The sequence below is a fragment of the Furipterus horrens genome, unplaced genomic scaffold, assembly GCF_987537825.1.
Source record: "Furipterus horrens unplaced genomic scaffold, mFurHor1.1.pri manual_scaffold_5, whole genome shotgun sequence".
NCBI lineage: Eukaryota > Metazoa > Chordata > Mammalia > Chiroptera > Furipteridae > Furipterus > Furipterus horrens.
In genome coordinates, this window is record NW_028327175.1 from 180161732 (window position 1) to 180180128 (window position 18397).

The 18397-nt window shown below is 38.1% G+C and overlaps 2 protein-coding genes across 3 annotated transcripts in view; both read right to left on the reverse strand.

Annotated features, from left to right (window-relative positions):
* The window catches only part of ERLIN1 (ER lipid raft associated 1), a 34985-nt gene extending 25630 nt beyond the window's left edge, over window positions 1–9355 (reverse strand). The window contains exons 1-5 of one of the 2 annotated variants that reach the window (XM_090278400.1): window positions 9337–9355; window positions 8870–8993; window positions 7041–7122; window positions 3651–3697; window positions 1411–1472 (exon numbers count right to left, since the gene is read on the reverse strand). In XM_090278400.1, coding sequence (XP_090134526.1) covers window positions 1411–1472; window positions 3651–3697; window positions 7041–7122; window positions 8870–8982 — 304 coding nt within the window. In that variant the 5' untranslated portion in view covers window positions 8983–8993; window positions 9337–9355. Of the gene's footprint in view, window positions 1–1410; window positions 1473–3650; window positions 3698–7040; window positions 7123–8869; window positions 9249–9336 lie in introns of those variants that run through there. The other variant, XM_090278399.1, reaches the window with a different exon arrangement.
* Window positions 9356–11739: 2384 nt separating this feature from the next.
* Window positions 11740–18397, reverse strand: part of CHUK (component of inhibitor of nuclear factor kappa B kinase complex) — a 46206-nt gene continuing 39548 nt past the window's right edge. Inside the window, exons 19-21 of the mRNA XM_090278402.1 lie at window positions 17783–17919; window positions 15694–15793; window positions 11740–12953 (exon numbers count right to left, since the gene is read on the reverse strand). Coding sequence (XP_090134528.1) covers window positions 12924–12953; window positions 15694–15793; window positions 17783–17919 — 267 coding nt within the window. The 3' untranslated portion in view covers window positions 11740–12923. The remainder of the gene's footprint in view (window positions 12954–15693; window positions 15794–17782; window positions 17920–18397) is intronic.

The window sequence follows — 18397 nt, forward strand, 5'->3', positions numbered from 1 at the left end:
CTTCTTCTATTTTTCCAATCATAATCCATTCTACTGATTTGTTACCAGGGAAAGTAGATGAAAAAAGACCAGGTAAATAATCACTGAAAAATATAATCCAAATCCACTTGACCGTAATATAGCTTGCTCTCTTTGAATCCTTTTGCTATTTGTGCCTGTTCCAGTGACAAGAAATTTAGCAATGACCTTACATTCCAAAATATATTTGCTATCATGTCTTCTTAAGTAAAATAAAAACCCCTTAGGGAAAAGATTCTTACATCACCTTTTTAAACTGTTTTGGCCGAAAACAGCATGCCAATGTTAATAATAAGGATAAAGGTAAAATGGTGAAAGCAGGGTCTTGAAGAGACCCATGTACACCCATGTTCATAGCAGCATTATTCACAATAGCTAAATAGTGGAGGCAATCCAAGTGTCCACTGATGAAAGAATCGATAAACAAAATGTGGTATATACATACAATGGAATGGTATTCAGCCTTAAAAAGGAAAGGCTTTCTGATATAGGGCACAACATGGATGAAACTTGAGAACATTATGCTAAGTGAAAGAAGCCAGTCACAAAAAAACAAATACCATATGATTACACTTATATAAATACTCAAAGTGGTCAGAATCAGAGACAGAAAGTAGAATGGTAGTTGCCAGAGGCTGGAGAGAACGGGAAATGGGGAGTTATTGTTTAATGGGTATAGAGTTTCAGTTTTGCAAGATGAAAAGTTACGAAGATGGAGTTACTGATGGTTGCATACCAGTGTGAATGTATTCACACCACTGAACTGTACATTTAAAAAATGGTTAAGATGATTTATGTTATGTGTATTTTGCCACAAAAAAAAAAAAAAAAAAAAACAACTGGAGGGAAAATCAAACAAACCAAAAAAAGGCAGATTTTCTTCAGAACTAATTAAGTTTTTTAACAGTGCCCACTCCATCTCTGTGGGTTTTCGTCTTTTACCAAGAAAATGTTTTCCCCACACTAAGGACTTTCAGACTGCTTTGCAAGTTATAGTAAATCTAAACCAGAAAAGATTTTTCTATGGTCACAAATAAATATGGCCCTGGAATTGATCAGTTATATATTTTTAGCATGCATGGAAATCATCTCTCATCCTGACTGGATAAAATGCTAGTTTCGAGAAATTCTAGAAATAATCAATGACTGTCTTGCTCTTCAAAAACAAAGAGTAACCCATACAGTTGCACAAAATCAGCCCTAGGAAGGACTTGTAACCTATTTCTGCCACCATCCCCTAGAAATGGAAAATATTAGTGATTATTTTTTCACACGTCAGAAATAAATGAGGTCATAAAACTTTAAAAATACCTTTCTACTCCTCAGGGAATCTCTCAGTTATAAATACTCTGATTGTAACTATAAAAACAATAGAATAGGTTGGTACCATACCTGCATAAGGAGCCAACATATTAACGACTTCTATTCGGTCAATATAGATCATGACCCCACCACTGAGAAAAAAAAAAGAAAGAAAGAAAAAGTGTAAGCCAAATTCAAATCTACTATAATCCCAGATCGTTAAAAATATCTCACAATATAAAATTTAGAAGGAAAATCTAAAGACATATACTACTGATTTAAATGATTCCACTAATCATTACTCAACTACCTCTACACATGTATTTACCTAGTTCCTCTCGTAACAAAAGTTCACCTCTGTAACTGTTTTGATCAAGACTAAACCTACTTAACATTCTGCCTTTATTAACTAAAGCCAACAGATAGTCTTCCATCAAGAAACCAAGTAAAATGGCTCCTCAGGAGGTATAGAGGCAAGCCAGTCTAAAATTCTTTTAGTTCCCTGTTTTATCTTAATAATTCATCAATAGTTTTTATCAATGTTTTATCCATATTTATTCTAGTACGAAAAAAATTTTTCCCCTGAAATCAAACTGACACTCTAGAAAGACAGGTCTTATTGATTAGCGGCTTCCTATATTTCCTGGCCTATCCTGAGAGGTATGTGAACTTCAGTTTAAGATACATGAAGTTAGATTTTGAAACTAAACAACTAAGCCTTACTACCAACTTACAATGACATTTTCTTCCCAATTAAAAAAAAAAAAAAAAAAATAGATGCTCACTAAAAAAAAAAAAAAGTCAAAAAGCGGAAAAAAATTGTAAAGCACAAAGATGAACATAAAAATTTACCCATAACCTCACCAGCTGCCAATTTTGAGTCATCTCTAAGGGGAATCCATAAAAGAGTTACAGACAGACCTCTGGAGAACTTAACAAACATGTTAACTTAAAGCACAGGAAATCTGCTCCCTTTTAAAAAGCATTTCTGTCCTTTAACTGATGTCAAAGCCTCTTTTATAGAGGCCTGTAATAGATATTTTAGTCATTTAAAATAGAGCATTTAAAAAATACCTTCAATTTTATATTCTTCTTTTGATACAATTCAACATACTGATTATATTCTAGAAATAATCTGGGCCTTGCTTGCCTTCCTTTCATTCTAACTCCTTAGAGCAGCCATTTTCAAAGGCCCTCAGACCAGCAGCATTAGCATCAACTGGGAATTTCTGCTGGAAAAGCAAATTCTCAGGTCTCATTCCAGATCTACTAATCAGAAACTCTAAATTAGACAGCTTTCATTTTAAACTATCTGTTACTGGGCACTTCGGATCAAGTGCTGGATTAGACACTTTATATACACTAATTCTATTCCTTAGAGTAACTCTGTGAGATAGGTTTTATTGCCTAATTTTTTACAAATGAGGAAACTAAGCTTAAAGTCAATAAAGGCATGTGTGGCAGCAAAGAATATATGGGAACTCTGTGCTTTCTGCTAAATTTAGCTATAAACCTAAAAGTGCTCTAAAAAATAAAATCTAGTTTAAAAAAATTCAGTAAAGCAGATGTGGCAGTGCTGATATATGAACTTAAGTCTGCTGGTTCTTTTCAATAACACATTAATGGCTCCGAAAATGGAAAGCTCCTATTTGGAGAAGCGTTTTCCTCAAATAATGCTCAGAATAGAAATCTCCTTGAGTTATTGGGTTGGTCAAAAAGTTCGTTGTTTTTTCTTTATGATAGCTCTAGCAGTGCTTAGTTGTCTTTAACTTCATTCGGAACAATTTTGTTATATCGTATTGTGACAGCTGTCATATCAGCGTGCATTAAAAAAAAAAATCAAAATTGGTGAATTTTTGTGCATCCATTTTAATATTGAGATGGAAGAAGATATGCAACATTTTCGTCATATTATGCTTTATTATTTCAAGAAAGATAAAAACCAACTGAAACACAAAAGGAGATTTGTGCAGTGTATGGAGAAGATGCTGGGACTGATCAAACATGTCAAAAGTGGTTTGCAAAGTTTCTTGGTATTATTGACATTTTGGCAAAATAATTCTTTGCTGTGGGGCTGTCTTATGCATTGAAAGATATTTAGCAGCAGTCCTGGCCTCTACCCACTAGAAGCCAATAGCAGGAGATAGCCGACGTACTCAAAATATCCAAATCAATGAAGTTATTGGTAAAAATAAAAAATGTACCTATGTGGACTTTTTGGCCAACCCAATACTTTCATGACTATTTAAAAGATGTTTAAGTGATCACAGCTTATAAATAGAAACTCCATCTGAACTAAAGGGAGGTTGGTAAGTGAGGGGAAAGCTTACCTTGTTCCACAAGGCACATTTTTAACTTCATCGGTTTGTAGTGTGGTCTGGGAAGAAAAAATATCTCATCAATACTCAGGACACATAGCATCAAAGAACTACTGGTCCCAGAAGAAAACCTCTGGAGAACTCAGAGGAAAGTATAGAAGAGCTCCATTATAATTTTATTCACCAAAGATCTGCTATCAAAGTTAATTTCTTCTAACCTAGTAGACATGAAAGCCTTGAGACAAAATATTTTACAGCTAATGCTTGACTCAGGATGCACTAGGAAAGTTTCAATGTTCAATATGAATGTTTCAACGTTCAACCTCTCAGTCTCTTATTTGCCTCGAGATGACCTGGGATTACAAACTACACAGCTTACCCACAAGGATACTAATACAAAGATTTGTGCTCTGGACTTTGATTCAATTGTTAATATTACTGCTTACAATAAAGGTAAAACATAAGTATTAAATGCATACAAGTAGTCTAGAACTCAAGGTACCCTTGAATTAAACAGCATCTTTATCTCAAAAATTATAGTCAATAATTTTAGTTCAGGCCCCAGTGACCTCTCAAAAGGTCTGTTTGATTCCCCACAGCACTGCTCCCTTATAGTGAACCAACAATCTGGTACTTAGTTACTCTGCCCCTTTGTCTGGATCCAGAATGATTCTCTATTGCATTCTAAGGCCTTTGACAGGTGACTACCTAACGAGTATAGTCTAGACACACTGTGCCTTATTAAGCACACAGCAACATATTACTTTATGGAATACAAATGAGAAAGGAAGCACAGTCCCTGTTTCCAAAGAGTTCACTATCCAACACTGGAGATAAAATCCTTACAAACCAATCTATAACAGGTATAAAATAACAGAGTATAAAGTGAATTGTTAGGTATTAAATGACAGAGAGTAAAATGATAGGTTGAAAAGCTCTCAGAAGTGAAGTATTTATAAGCCAGGTCTAGAGAAGGAGAAATAAAAACAGATGAGGCAGAGGGACATCTTAGGTTCAAATCCATGAGACTGAGGACAAACTGTATGTACAAGTGACAGGAAGCAGACTGGCTAGCCTGTGGCAGAAGGGGTGACAGAGATCAAAGTTGAAATTCTGAGCAGACAACATGGTATTACATAGAGGGCCTTGCATGTTCATGGGGGGAGGGGGAGCAGGGGATGGGACTTGGGCGCTCTCTAGTCTATCTTATATATAGCCACACAATAAACCTTTCAAAAATATGTTTTTCCTTAATTCCTTTGCTCATATCTAGTATGGTTCTCAGTATCCATCATATTTAGAGGTAAGAAAACAACCTAGGAAGCTAAAGTATTAATTTATTTAGGCTGACTTAGTAAAGGGCATGGTAATTAAAAGCTGTCAATCCAGAAGACATAATAGACAAATGATTTAACAACTGGTTGCATATAAAATTCCAGGAAGGAAAAGAATAGAATGTAACTCTAGGATTGAGATATTAGGGTGATGGTGAACACAGTGACAGGTTCTAGGTAAAGTGAGAGAAGTTAGTGAAGAGATGAGTTCATTTTATTACAGTTCCTTCAAAACATTAACAAAATTCAATTTCCATATTCTACATCAACATAGAATGCTTTGTCTTCTGTGTTCCAAAAATTTATAAAAATAGATTTATGTTTCTTTCATGTAAGAACAATTTCTTAAAAGGGTTTTATTAATATAATTCTTTCCTAGAATGTTACTGTTTCACATATTAAAAGAGAATATTCCTATTTAGTCACACTGACTCCATTCAATTTTTTCATAAATGTGAAGTAATTTATTTACACTGAAATCTTTACTAACTTCATTTCCATTTCTTGTATTACAGTTTATTACAATATATGTATATATACATATATAATTATATATAAGTGCAATTAAACTCTAAAACCTATGTAATGTTTATTATCTATATCTCTTCTATATATCTCTGCATCAGTATGACTTAACATACTAAGTCTCAAGAAGGCAGAAATAGATTTGCCTGGTGTTCAACAGATCTAGAAAAGCCCCTAATCTCTATGGGTCTGATGGTGCCACTGAGAGCATCATTATAAACTGCCAGGGCTGTTGGTGAAATCATGTAATTCAAACTCCTTCTTTCACTGAGGAATACCTGAAGTCTACAGCAATGAAGTGATTACTGCAAAGTCATGTAATTAATTGGTGTCAGAGCCAGAACCCAAGTCTCCACAAGTTTCTGGACCCATGTTCACTACACCATACTGCCTCCTGAGAAATGAGCTCAATTTAACAACTTTCACAGGTGAGAGAGAGAAATTGGTTACAATCCCTGTCTTCAAAAAGCTTGGAGATTTTCTGGAAAGAAAATAAGACACAAAAACTTAGAGAACAATATAAGACAACATTATTAAAAGAAATAAGACCAAGGGGCAAAATTGATAATAAAGACTTTCAGCCTATAGGTTAAAAGAGGGATGTGCAATGAGCCTTCAGAAGGCTGGAAAGATTTAGACAGGACAGGGGAAATGAAGGAAAAGATGGGGAGAGAAGAGGTGAAGGCATGAACCAAGGCAAGAGTGAATAAAATAAATATGGGAAAACAATACGGATATCAGTCTGACTAAAGGAAGAACACATTTCACTTGAACAGATAAAAATTCTTGCCCTAAGTCATTTAAAAACAAATTGGAAGGAAACCTGAAGGATTTAAGTATTCATAATGAAACTCTGACTTAGCAAGCCTAGACTTAAAATTATAAGATTAAGTATATTAAATTTTCCTCAGTCCTCAAAAGTGAGCAGACAGAAGGAAAACTTCTGAGCCCAGAGATTCATGATCAGAGTTTACAAAAGCAGTCACAATCTAACCTTACTTTGTCATCTTGTTATGCCAAAAGATATTTACTAAGTATCTCCCATGGCCAAGATACTATTCTCAATGATCAGATGCTACTTTAAATATTCTGGAATGCTATCAAAATAGAACACTCCCTAAGGGTCCACATAAAATTGTACTTAATGTCCCAGGCTGTGTATAAAAATTCAGATCCTCCATGTTAACAGTAGTCCAGGAGCTTGCCTCTATGGAAACCAAACACTGTTCTAAACCAAGTAATCACTGGTTTGTACTTCTGTGTTCTCAAGTCCTGCTTTTATTTGGACAGCAAAAAACCTGCTGCATAGCACTGTATAGATGTGAGAAGTCAGTCCTTCCAAGCTACCTAGCTCTTACTTCTAATATATATCAAGACTGAAGTGGTTCAAAGTCATAACCTGTGCTGTGACAACTGGACTCTGTACTTTAAAACACCACCATCTGCTTAAGCAATAAGAAAATCTATCTCCACCCACAAATGTGGCAACTGTTCCTGTCACACCTGTCTATCCAGTGTAGGGGCTTCTCTAGAAATCACTCACCTGCACAGATCTGAACGTAGTAATGAAAGGCAACATGATATGATAGCCTGGTCCACTGGGGCTAGTTAGTAAAGCTCCTCCCCTGCAAAAAGATGTTTCAATTTGACAAGATTATGAGGAGAAATTCTCTTTTCAAATATAAAATGTTGCAATAACTATTCACTCTTAATCATGCTACTGACTTATAAAAGCTCCACTAATATGAATTACTCAGGATGAACAACTGCTGGTCCCTAAAATAATCTGCCACAACTAAGAAGGTTGAAAAAAAAAAATCACATTAAACTGCTGATGTTACATCTTGTTTCATAAGCTGGATCAACCATACCTCTGGGTCTCCAGATACAAAGGAACTTTTTTGGTCTTTAACTGTCTGAGAAATACCTGTATACAAGTTCTAATGGCTCTTAGTTGCTATATTTTATTTGTGCATACACTAGCCAGTTCAAAACATAATATATTTAACCACCAGGCTGAAAAAAGAAGATAGCACAAACTTTCAAGGAAGAAAAAAATTTCTGAGGCTCAAGATTCTTTTAATCTACCTATAAGGCAATTAAAATACTAGGGCATAAAGTCTATTTTTAAAAATTGCATAGAAAGATAAAGAGTGAGGGAATAAAACTGTACGTAGAGTGTCACCATGGACTTGTTCACCAAACTGGAATGTGAGAACTACGACAGCAGATCTTGGAAATTATTTTTAGAAGGCATTTTGGGGGCAAATATTAAAAAGAAGTCCCATTTTACTTAGTGAAGAGTAACTTCATAGAACTTAGCTTTCTATTTGAAAATATAAATAGGTCTCCAAAGAATTCATAACAAATAACTAAGAAAAGATGAACTGTTTGAGGTCCATCCCCAATTCTTTGAGAGCCATACCTTGAAAAGTTCTTTCCTTGGTTTTACTTCCAGGTAAGACTATGGGGAACTAGATGGAAATAAGAACTAATCTATCATGTTTTTATGTTAGACCTCCATCTACTAAGACATATCACTAAAATTGCATTTAAAACTAGCGCCTCGTGGGGAAGCCTGTTTCTAAGATTCAAGGTGAATTTAATAGAAATATCACTTTTGGAGGATGATGGAAACAAGTAAAAAGTTGAAGCCCTTTTACACACATCATTGCAATTTCTCCAGACTGTCCTCTCTCTATGTCGAAAGGACCTGGTGGTACCATTTTGAAGAAAAAGCTATTTGGGTTCAACTAGAGAGCAATATATTCCACACTATTCCTTTCCTCAACCTGAAAAAAAAAAGGGTAAGTTTGAAATGAGGGTGGCCCATCAATGCTGTGTTTATGTCTCTTGAGTTTCAGGGACATAACAACTGTCACTATCATAGTTTGGCCTTATAAGCCAAAACCAGACACTAGGTGCTTTTAAAGGGAAAAGATAAAATCTAAAGAACCATCCCAAATAGGACTAGAATTTCTAAATAGCATATAAAACGCAAACTGAAACCCTGTACAGCTGTATGGAATACAACAACTTATCCATTTCTTCAGTTACAGGTGGAGGGATCACTGCCCTCCTTCCTTCATTTTATTTCCTACAAATAACCGAGTTTACAAGGAATAAATGTAGGGGCTCAACCTCTGCACAAAATATACGTAGCACTAAAATTGTCCAACACCCGCAGGGTGCCCTGCAAAAAGCGTGCCTGGGACCCCATACTCTCCCTAGAGATGGGACGAAGAATCACTGCCTAGGAATGAAGAGGGCTTCCCCCGATGCTGCAGCGGGAACAACTTCCTAGACGCCACTCTACCGGGAGACTTCTTTCTACCTGCTCTAGAACCTGAGCTGACTCCACGAGCTGCTCACCTGTAGTACACAGCCAGGTGTCCTTCCTCGATCTTGTGGATGGAGGCGTAAAGAAGAACGACGACCAGACCCACCAGTGCAACCACCAGAATCCGGACTTGAGTCATATTCATCCTTGTTTCCCCTGAGTAAGGGAGGAAAGGAACCCCCAGCCCCGTGAGAGACAGGCCTACCCTCTCCAGTTTCCACCCTCTGCGTCCCGACAACTGGCTCTCTTCCGCATGCCGAGCTAGGGAGCCTTTACCCTCATTCATTCCTCCTCGCAGAACCTGTCTTCCCCTCGATAATCCCTCCACCGGGGCGGCGCACAAGCCGCCCTTGCTCGGTAAGTGTCGTGACACCACCACCCCTTCCAATGGCCGCTCCCGCCGGCAAAAGGTACTAAGAACAGGAACAGCTAAACTCCAAAGGGAGGCCGCCACCACGTTACTCCAGTCACTGACGCATCGCCCCCCGCGGGCACGTACAGCCACCTCCCGGCCGTGCCCACAGCCCACCACCGCCGGCCCCGCCCACTTGCCTGGCTCTGCGGCTGCGCGGGCACGCACGCACGCAGACGCAGAGCTCGCACCGCGACTAAACAGACGGGGAGCGGACGGGCCAAAATTCTCCCAGTTACCTGCCGCGCAATTTCCTGCAAAAGTATGGGGGCTCTTTTTTGTGCGCTGGTAGTTTCCGGCTCTGGGCTCTGGAAGAGAAGTCGTTAATCTGGAGTAAGCAGGGATGCAGAGGAAGAAGGTCTCTGGGAAAAGGGACTAGTTAGTTTGTTCTTGTTCAAAGACCCACTCCCCCACTCAGTGTGGTAGCTGTTCCATGTATTTGTCCTTTTGCGGTTTATACAGAAACCTACGTGGTAAGTACGTGCTTCAGGAGCAGCGAGACTTGTTGCAAGTAAAGTGGAAGTTGAGAAGAGGAAGATAATTGACAGCATATTCATTCTTTAAGTTCCGAGCACCTATTAATGTGCCGGAATGCTTATCTAGTGAGGGCTTTATGAAGGCCATCCAAGCAACAGGAACGGGTCCTCTAGGAGAAGGAAAAGGAAGAGTGAGCATTTTTGAGCTTCCCTGAAGCCAGTATGATGGAATGGGGTGGCATGATAGAGTAGACCCAGACTTTGAAAGGCATAAATGGACCTTTTCTGCAGGGAGAGTATTGGATGGCTAGAGAATATACAGACTTCTTTTCCTGCATATTTTTTAAAAATATGCATCATAGGCATATATTACCAAAAACAGAAAGGACAAAGTTAAAGAGACTGGAGTGAGACGGACGAATACAGGGGAAATAAGGTTGGGCAGTAATGGTTACTGTAAGCCTTCAAAAGCTAGGAGTGGGACCATAACTGGACAAGTAGACTGGGGTTGGAGGGTTCTGTAACCTCTTGGGCAGGTGAGTATGGGAAAGCAGTCCTTTAGGGTCAGTAAGTTTCTAAACTGGTTAAGAGTGGAGACAGACTGGAGGCAGGGAGCAAAGTGGTTAGAAACTGCAGGCCCAGTTACAATGGTGGTGACTGTGGAAATGGGAAGTGGTAAATAGACTTCAAGTCTTTATTAAAGCAAACCCTTCCAGACCACTCTGCCCTCTTCCTTCAATAAGTGCATTTACCTGTATCATTCCTTTGCCCTTTATTACTTAGGAATGTCTGGGACCTCGTCTGGTCCAGATAAACAGTATTTGCAGAGCTTACCTATTTTTAACATCCAAAAAAGCAAAAAGAAGGAAAAAAAACTTGTTCTAGCCCATTTTCTGGATGCATTCTCTTAGTTTTTCATAGTAGTGTTTGCTTTAGACAATGAAGTATGTACAATTCACATACTGCCATTCAACTCTGAAAAGCTGTCACCCAACAAAAATAGTGGTCAACTATTGCATCAAAAGCAAATCTGAGGTGATCTTAGTATAATAGTCTGTTCTGACTCACACCACCTGCCCACTTCATGTTGATGAGGCTACCCTGATGTCCAGCACCACAGCCACACAACATAAAATGGCCCCACCCGACAGCAGATCTTTATAAGTTATTACAATATTTAGAAAATACATAATTTTAAAAATCCTTTAACAATAATTTCAAGTCTTTAACGCCCAGGTAAGTATTCTTTCTTACTGTACTGTCTGTGTTAACTATTTCTGACTTTGCCATGCAGCTCAGTATCTTCCAAACGGGTGCCCAATAAATGTTTCTTGATTAAAACCTTTTAGAAGTAGAGAAGCAAGAGAGAGATTCCCTTTCATAACAACTGACAGTCAAATTTCTATATTTAGAGAATCAGTAGTATTAGATGACTAAAATGTTAAGAAGACAAGCCCAAGGTTTCAAACTCAGATGATTGGCAAAATGACACTACAAGCAAAAAGGAGACGGTGTGACTAAGACATCGGTTTATTAGGGCAAGATATGAGCATGGCTTTTAGACATGCATAGTGGTGATAGGACATCTTGGGTGAAAAGACTAAATTAAAGAAACTACCCAATAGTCTTTACTATAAGTCCTGTATAATTCCTAAGGAAAGTACAGTGACAGGCCATTGTGTTATTCTGTGCTCCAATTCCACTTCATGGAACCTTCACATTTTCCCAAACCATTGAACAACACAGGTTTGAACTGTGTGGGTCCACTTACACAGTTTTTAAAAATAAGTCATCAGCCCTTATTTGCTGGTTTTGTGTCTGCAGATACAACCAATCACAAAAAAAGTGTTTTCGCATTCCCAACCTCCATTGGTTGAATTCACAGATGTGAAGGAACAACTATAGAGGCTAAAGTGACATATTTTCAACTGTGTGGGAGGTTGATACCCTTAATTCCTGTGTAGTTCAGGGGTCAACTATATTCATCTGATTTTAATGATTAGAGAGGCAAAAAGTAATTGAAAAATCATTTAATACACAAAGTGAAAAACTATAATACAAAAGCATTTCACATTTTTAAAAACAAGTATCTTCTAAATAACAGCTGATAGATCCACAATCCTTTATCTGAAATTGTTAGAGCCAGATGTTTCAGAATTATTAAATTTTTAGATTTTACAAAGGTAATTCAGTGCATATATCATACTACATAAACACCCAGCAAGGTCTGTAGCAGCAGCCTTCCACCCCCACCCCAAATAATCAAACATGTTAACATTTCTGCAGCAAAACAAATGAATATTCACACTAAATGGGATAAGTAGATTCAATTATCAGTTCAGATTAGATGTGCAAGCAAATGAGTTTTGTCACCACGCCTATGAAAAACCTTGTTTTCAGAGTTTCTGGGATTTTGAAATTACAGGTAAGGGAATGCAGACCTTTATGTATTTGTATGACAAGACAAGAAAGATTCCTGAAACAAATGACCCATTTTTACAAATGAAAAAAAAAAAGCTTTCAAATACATTATAAATTAACAGACTTCTATGATATTACTAAATGTACATCTTAAATACATATACACATAGCACACTTATGACGGCCCACTAGTATTAAAAGCACATATGCACAATCCCTTCTATAGGAAAGGAATACTGTCAAATGTGCAATAAAATTGAAAATGAGATTGACCCAACTCCTTATGATGCCAGAAAGAGCACTGCTGAATGCAACACAAGGAGGTAGGGTTTATTCTTCAAGAAGTGCAATTTCACTTGTGAGCAGTCCCTGCCACAGAAACACAGGCAGACAACATTTACTCAGAACACATGTCAGTGGAGGTTTTCTTCTCTGTATATAATACTTTTGACCTATGCCAAAAAGTTAAATGTTAAAAGGTATTTTTAGTCCGTTAAATAAGTAATGTTTTACCAAGTTTAAAGTCAAATAGGTTACAATGATGCTCCTAAGTAGCTGCAGTATTTAAACAAGTTCACAGACATAAAATTCTATCTGTTTAAGGGTTAAAATTACCCAAAGCCAAAATATTGCCCTTGTAAAACCATGAGTAGTTTTTGATCACAGTCATTTCATCCAATCAATGGTGTCTGAAGAGTGGTTTCATGGGAGAAAACAAATTTCGAACATGTGCAGCAACAACTTCGATTGGTTTGATGACAGTGAATAAGTAGCAAGTCATTCTGTTAACCAACTCCAATCAAGATTCTAAAACCAGGCATGAAAAGATTACAATTAGATGTTGACTATGAGTGGTAGGCTTATAAGTATTAATTTTTGCAAGTTTACTGTATGTCTGGATATTTTATAGTCAAAAGTTAAACAATTAAGAGCATAAGTTGCTTGGTTTACCTTATTTTCTGCTAATTAAAAAAAATTTCAGGACTTCCAGCCAAGATGGAGGCCTAGACAGACACGCTGCGTCTCCTTCCACAACTAAGAAGGAATACAACTACCTCAAAACTGGAGACAACAGAAGTTCCAGAATATTGAGCTGCATGGAAGTCCAACAAACAAAGATATAAAGAAGAAATACTCATCCAGACAGGTAGGAGGGGGCAGAGAGGACGCGGTGTGGTGGTGGCAGCGGCAGCAGTGGAAGGCCGGCAAAAAGCACAGTTACATGTTTTAAAAAGTTGGGAGGGACACCTGGGGAGCATTCCCAGTCCCAGACCAGACTGCGCAGCTCACGGTCCCAGCACCAGGGAAAATAAAGCCTCATTGCTTCTGACTGTGTAAACCAGTGGGGGGTGGGGTGAAGGAAGAAACTGCCAGTCTCTCAGTAGAGTCCGCTTGTTTAAAGGGCCCCCACGGTCCTAGAACATCTGCAGACCCACCCACTCTGGGACTGATGGCCAGGGAAACAGCTAGAGAAGTGCCAGGCCCATATATAAGTGGGAGAAGTGCCTGGAAAGTGAGCAAGTGCTGAGCAAGTGGCATTGTTCCCTCTCAGATCCCTCCCCCACCTACATCGCCACAATGTGGTGAAACAGGTCACCCGTACTGACAAATACCCATGGTTCCACCCCTTACAACACAACAGGTGCGACAGCTCTACCAAAGACACAGAGGCAAACAAACACAGGAGCCTGTCAAGTTGAGAAGACAGAGAAGTATGGCCCAAAAGAGGGAACAGATCAAGATTCCAGTGGGAGAACTAAGTGATGAGGAGGAGATAGCCAACCTAACAGACGCAGAGTTTAAAACACTGGTGATAACGATGCTCACAGGCTTGACATATATGTTTGAATACAGCAAACGCAGAAGGGAAGAAGTGAAGGCTATGCTAAATGAAACGAAGGAGAATCCACACAAAACCAATGGTAAAGGGAAGGAAACTGGGGTTCAAATCAATGATTTGGAACATAAGGAAGAAATAAACAGTCAACCAGTACAGAATTAGGAAACAAGAATTGAAAAAAATGAGGAGAGGCTTAGGAACCTCTGGGACAACGTTAAACATACCAACATCCAAACCAAAGGGGTGCCAGAAGGAGAAGAGGAAGAACAAGAAATTGAAAGCTTGTGTGAAAAAATAATGAAGGAAAACTTCCCTAATTTGGTAAAGGAAATAGATATACAAGTCCAGGAAGCACAGAGAGTCCCAAACAAGCTAGACCCGAAAAGGACCACACCAAGACACATCATAATTAAAATGCCAAAGGTGAAAGATAAAGAGAGAATCTTAAAAGCAGCAAGAGAAAAGCAGAGAGTTACGTACAAAGGGGTGCCTACAAGACTATCAGCTGATTTCTCAAAAGAAACTTTGCAGGCAAGAAGGGACTGGCCAGAAGTATTCAATGTGATGAAAAGTAAGGACCTACAACCAAAATTACTCTACCCAGCAAAGCTATCATTTAGAATGGAAGGGCAGATGAAGTGCTTCCCAGACTAGGTAAAACTAAAATAGTTCATTATCACCAAGGCATTACTGTATGAAATGTTAAAGTGACTTATTTAAGAAAAAGAAGATCAAAACTATGAACACTAAAATGACAACAAATTCACACCTATCAACAACTGACTCTAAAAAATAAAAACAAAATCCAACTAAGCAAACAAGAACAGGAACAGAATCATAGGTGTGGGGATCATCTGAAGTGTTATTAGCTGGGAAGGGGAAGGAGGAGAAATGGGAAAATGGTGCAGGGATTAAGAAGCATAATTGGTTGGTACAAAATAGACGGGAAAGTTAATAACATAGGAAACGGTGAAGCTGAAGAACTTATATGCAACGACCCATGGACATGAACTAAGGGGGCTGGGATTGCTGGAGAGAAGGGGGGTACTGGGCAGAGGGGAGCAAAGGGGGAAAAAATGGTACTGTAACAATGTAATCAATAAAATATACTTAAAAAGTATTTCAAAGAGTTTTCATAAATATTTGAAGCATATAATTAATGAAAGAAGAAATACAAAGAGTTGACACTGAGAATAAATGCAGTAAAAGTTAATCCAGTAAGTATTTTATTGCTGTTTCTCCAAGTTTTAACAAATCAATAGTAATTCACAGTAACTAAACTTTCTTCATATAAATACTTCTATTAATTAAACTATATTAACAGTATTCATTTTATATACAGCAGTCACTATATTGGAACTATAATATAAATCCTGACCCATCTTATTGGAGAAAATTTGATTGTTGAAGCAAAAAGGTACAAACCATTTAATTTCAGTGGTCACATTACAAAGAAAGCTCACCAATCATTTAATTTGACCACAAATGCTACTGTCGTGGATTACTGATGACATAATCCTAGTACACCCACGAGTAAGAGAAGACGAGCATTTGAGGTCCAGGATATTCCTCAAAAGCTCTTTCTCTTTCATCTGAGCTCTTCTATTCCCCATACGCATCCCACATGCCTGGTAAAGCTAGCATGGAAAGTTAAACCCTTTGCACTAGTATACCTAAAACATACATCCATATCCATCGAAAACTTACCGTCATCCTACTGCTCTGTTCCTCATTCACTTCATGAATAATAGTACTTAAATGGCCAAGACAATTCGAATTTTCTTCTATCGTTTGTGCCAAAGTCTTCCTGTCAGATGAAAAAATAAATAAAATATTTTCCAAATTCAGCAAAGGAGCATATAAATTTCCTCTATTTCTTGTCTTCAGGGTCATATGATCACTGCCCTTCCTGCAACCCTGCAACCCAATGCAGCCGATTCCTGTAGTCTTCAGTTTCCTCACCCTTCCCTCCCAGAGGCACAGCTCTGCTTGTTACTCCATCTGTTGCCTCTGCCCAGCTTTAATAAGTCCATAATAACTCCAATTTGATATTTCTCTGAAATAAAAGTGGCACTTATATATAACTTTTCCCCCCCGAAGTTACTAACTGGATGGGTGGGATGGAGGGAGAACTTTGTGGCACAAACAGCAGAAAATCTCTATTTCTGGAATATTTTCCTTTCCTTACAAGTAGTAAGACCATCAGCATGATTACTTTTCAGAGACACAAATACAGGGGAGAAGATACAAAGTACAACTTGTTCTGCAAAGATCTGCAAACTCTGGTTGGAAACTATAGATGACAGCAATGGAACAATGAAACAAGCAAGCCGATTCCTGAAGACAGCAGAAGAAATGGTGTGACAGGGGAGCTGCCTAGAACCAAGAAGATTCCTGGAGATTTATATTCGAAGGAAATCCGGATTCTGGTTTCCGCTTTCCACGCTTTCCTCTTGGGTATGGCCTCTATCCTCATCTTTTACACCCCTCAGAGTCCCTACCCTATTAGATCAGTTCTAGGCCATGGATGATAGCCACTTTAGCTTAGAATTAATTGTAATTCAGCTCTTAGTCCACAGATGGAAAAATTGAAGCCAACAGTTCCCAATCCTTGCTAGTTAACTATCACAGGTACATAAAATTGAAATCAGTTTTCCTTTATAATGTATTTCTACTGGGAAACATTTAGACACTTTTGCAAACAATCACAACTTCAAATCTAAAATAAACTATATAGAAGTGACATCTGCAAGCATTAGCATCCCTAACAAACCTGAATGTCTTTAAATGAAAGCAAAAAGGTTAGTAATGTATTGAATTTAACTTGACTTAACTCTATTAATGGAATTATTTCCTAAAGTCTATATAATTAATTATAGCCTGTGTTGTAGCTATGGATGTACTACACTGGGCCAAATCTACAATGACCCCAAGATATAACCTGGAACTTGCTTTCTTTAAAAAAATAAAATACCTGTAATCAGCTTGCCTTCCTGCCATGTGCTTTTCTCTCATAAAAGTAGAATACAGAATGTGCAAACTGCATGACCTCCTGAGCAGTGATGTAACATGGCTGCACTTCTGCAAAACTAATTATGGGCAGAGCTTCCAGGAAATGCTGGTTCTGTAGAGTTCTCCATGAGTTGTGAGAAAAGCGACAAGACACAAGCTAGCATAGAGCCACTGGCTCTGGATACGGCACATCTTATGCTGAGAAAAATAACAGAAATGGATAGTCACTCAGCTTTTAGCAGAAGAGTAGGAATTAATAAAAAATATATAGGGCTTCAAACTTAAGTTCCTATTGCAAAACTGATTTAAGGCATTACAGTCTGATATTAGAAATATTAAGTTATAAAACAGAGTAAACTCAACAGTTCATTACAGGGGTGATCAAGACCCCAAAATGATAAATGCAAAAAGACAGCATAATTTCTCAGGGATAAATGGTTAGGGAAAGAATAAAGTTTGGGTAAAAGAACTGATAAGCTAGTAACAGAAAGAGAACTTAGAACTTGGCTTGAGCTAATAATAGGTAGCATTTGCTGAATATTTACTTCCCAGTACTTTACATTATGTTGTCTAATGGAATTTTCACAGCAGTTCCCATTTTACGGGTGAGGAATTGTGAACATTAAGAGTCAAGTTAATTGCACAAGGTTATTACAAAGGGACAGTCAGGACTCAACCCTAGTGTACAGGGCACTAAATACAATGCCTTAACCACTATGTTCTACTGCCTCATTCCTATCACTGCTCAGGAAAATACAACTATATTGTTACAAAGTGAACCCACCCATCTTGAGGAGTTACCACGCATGACAGAGGATGTTCACATTCTACTGAAGTCGGGGGCAGCCATGCTGATGCCTGAGGGGTAGTTACTGCACCTTCTAGACTGCATCCTACAGGGGACCGAGCCGAACTCTGTGTCTGAAGGAAAATAAAAGTAAAGTTATAGGGAAGTATTCCCACTGATTCATACGATTTCCTACCATATTCCTAAGACATATTTTTATCACAACTTATATGCACAACAAGAATATTTCTGCACAAAACTCCACAGTAGTAAGTATTACATACCACTGCTAACTATCTTATCCCCAGGCACTTTCTTCATTGACTGAAACCAAATGTATCTACTCATCTAATTCCACCTTAGTTGGAGGAAGAAAAAAAAAACTCTTTTGAACAAGGGTTTCATTAACTAGTCAGGCACACCTATCCCCAAATCAGGGTGGGATACCACAGTGGTCGAGAGCTGGGAGGAGTATAAAAACAGGAGACTGGAAAGGAAAGATAATGAAGGGTGATCATGAAGTCCTGCATCTTAACTGCTAGTCAGACACCAAGCAAAGAATGCAAGCATCAACCCAACACAAAATATATTTGTCTTCAAGAGGACCCAGAT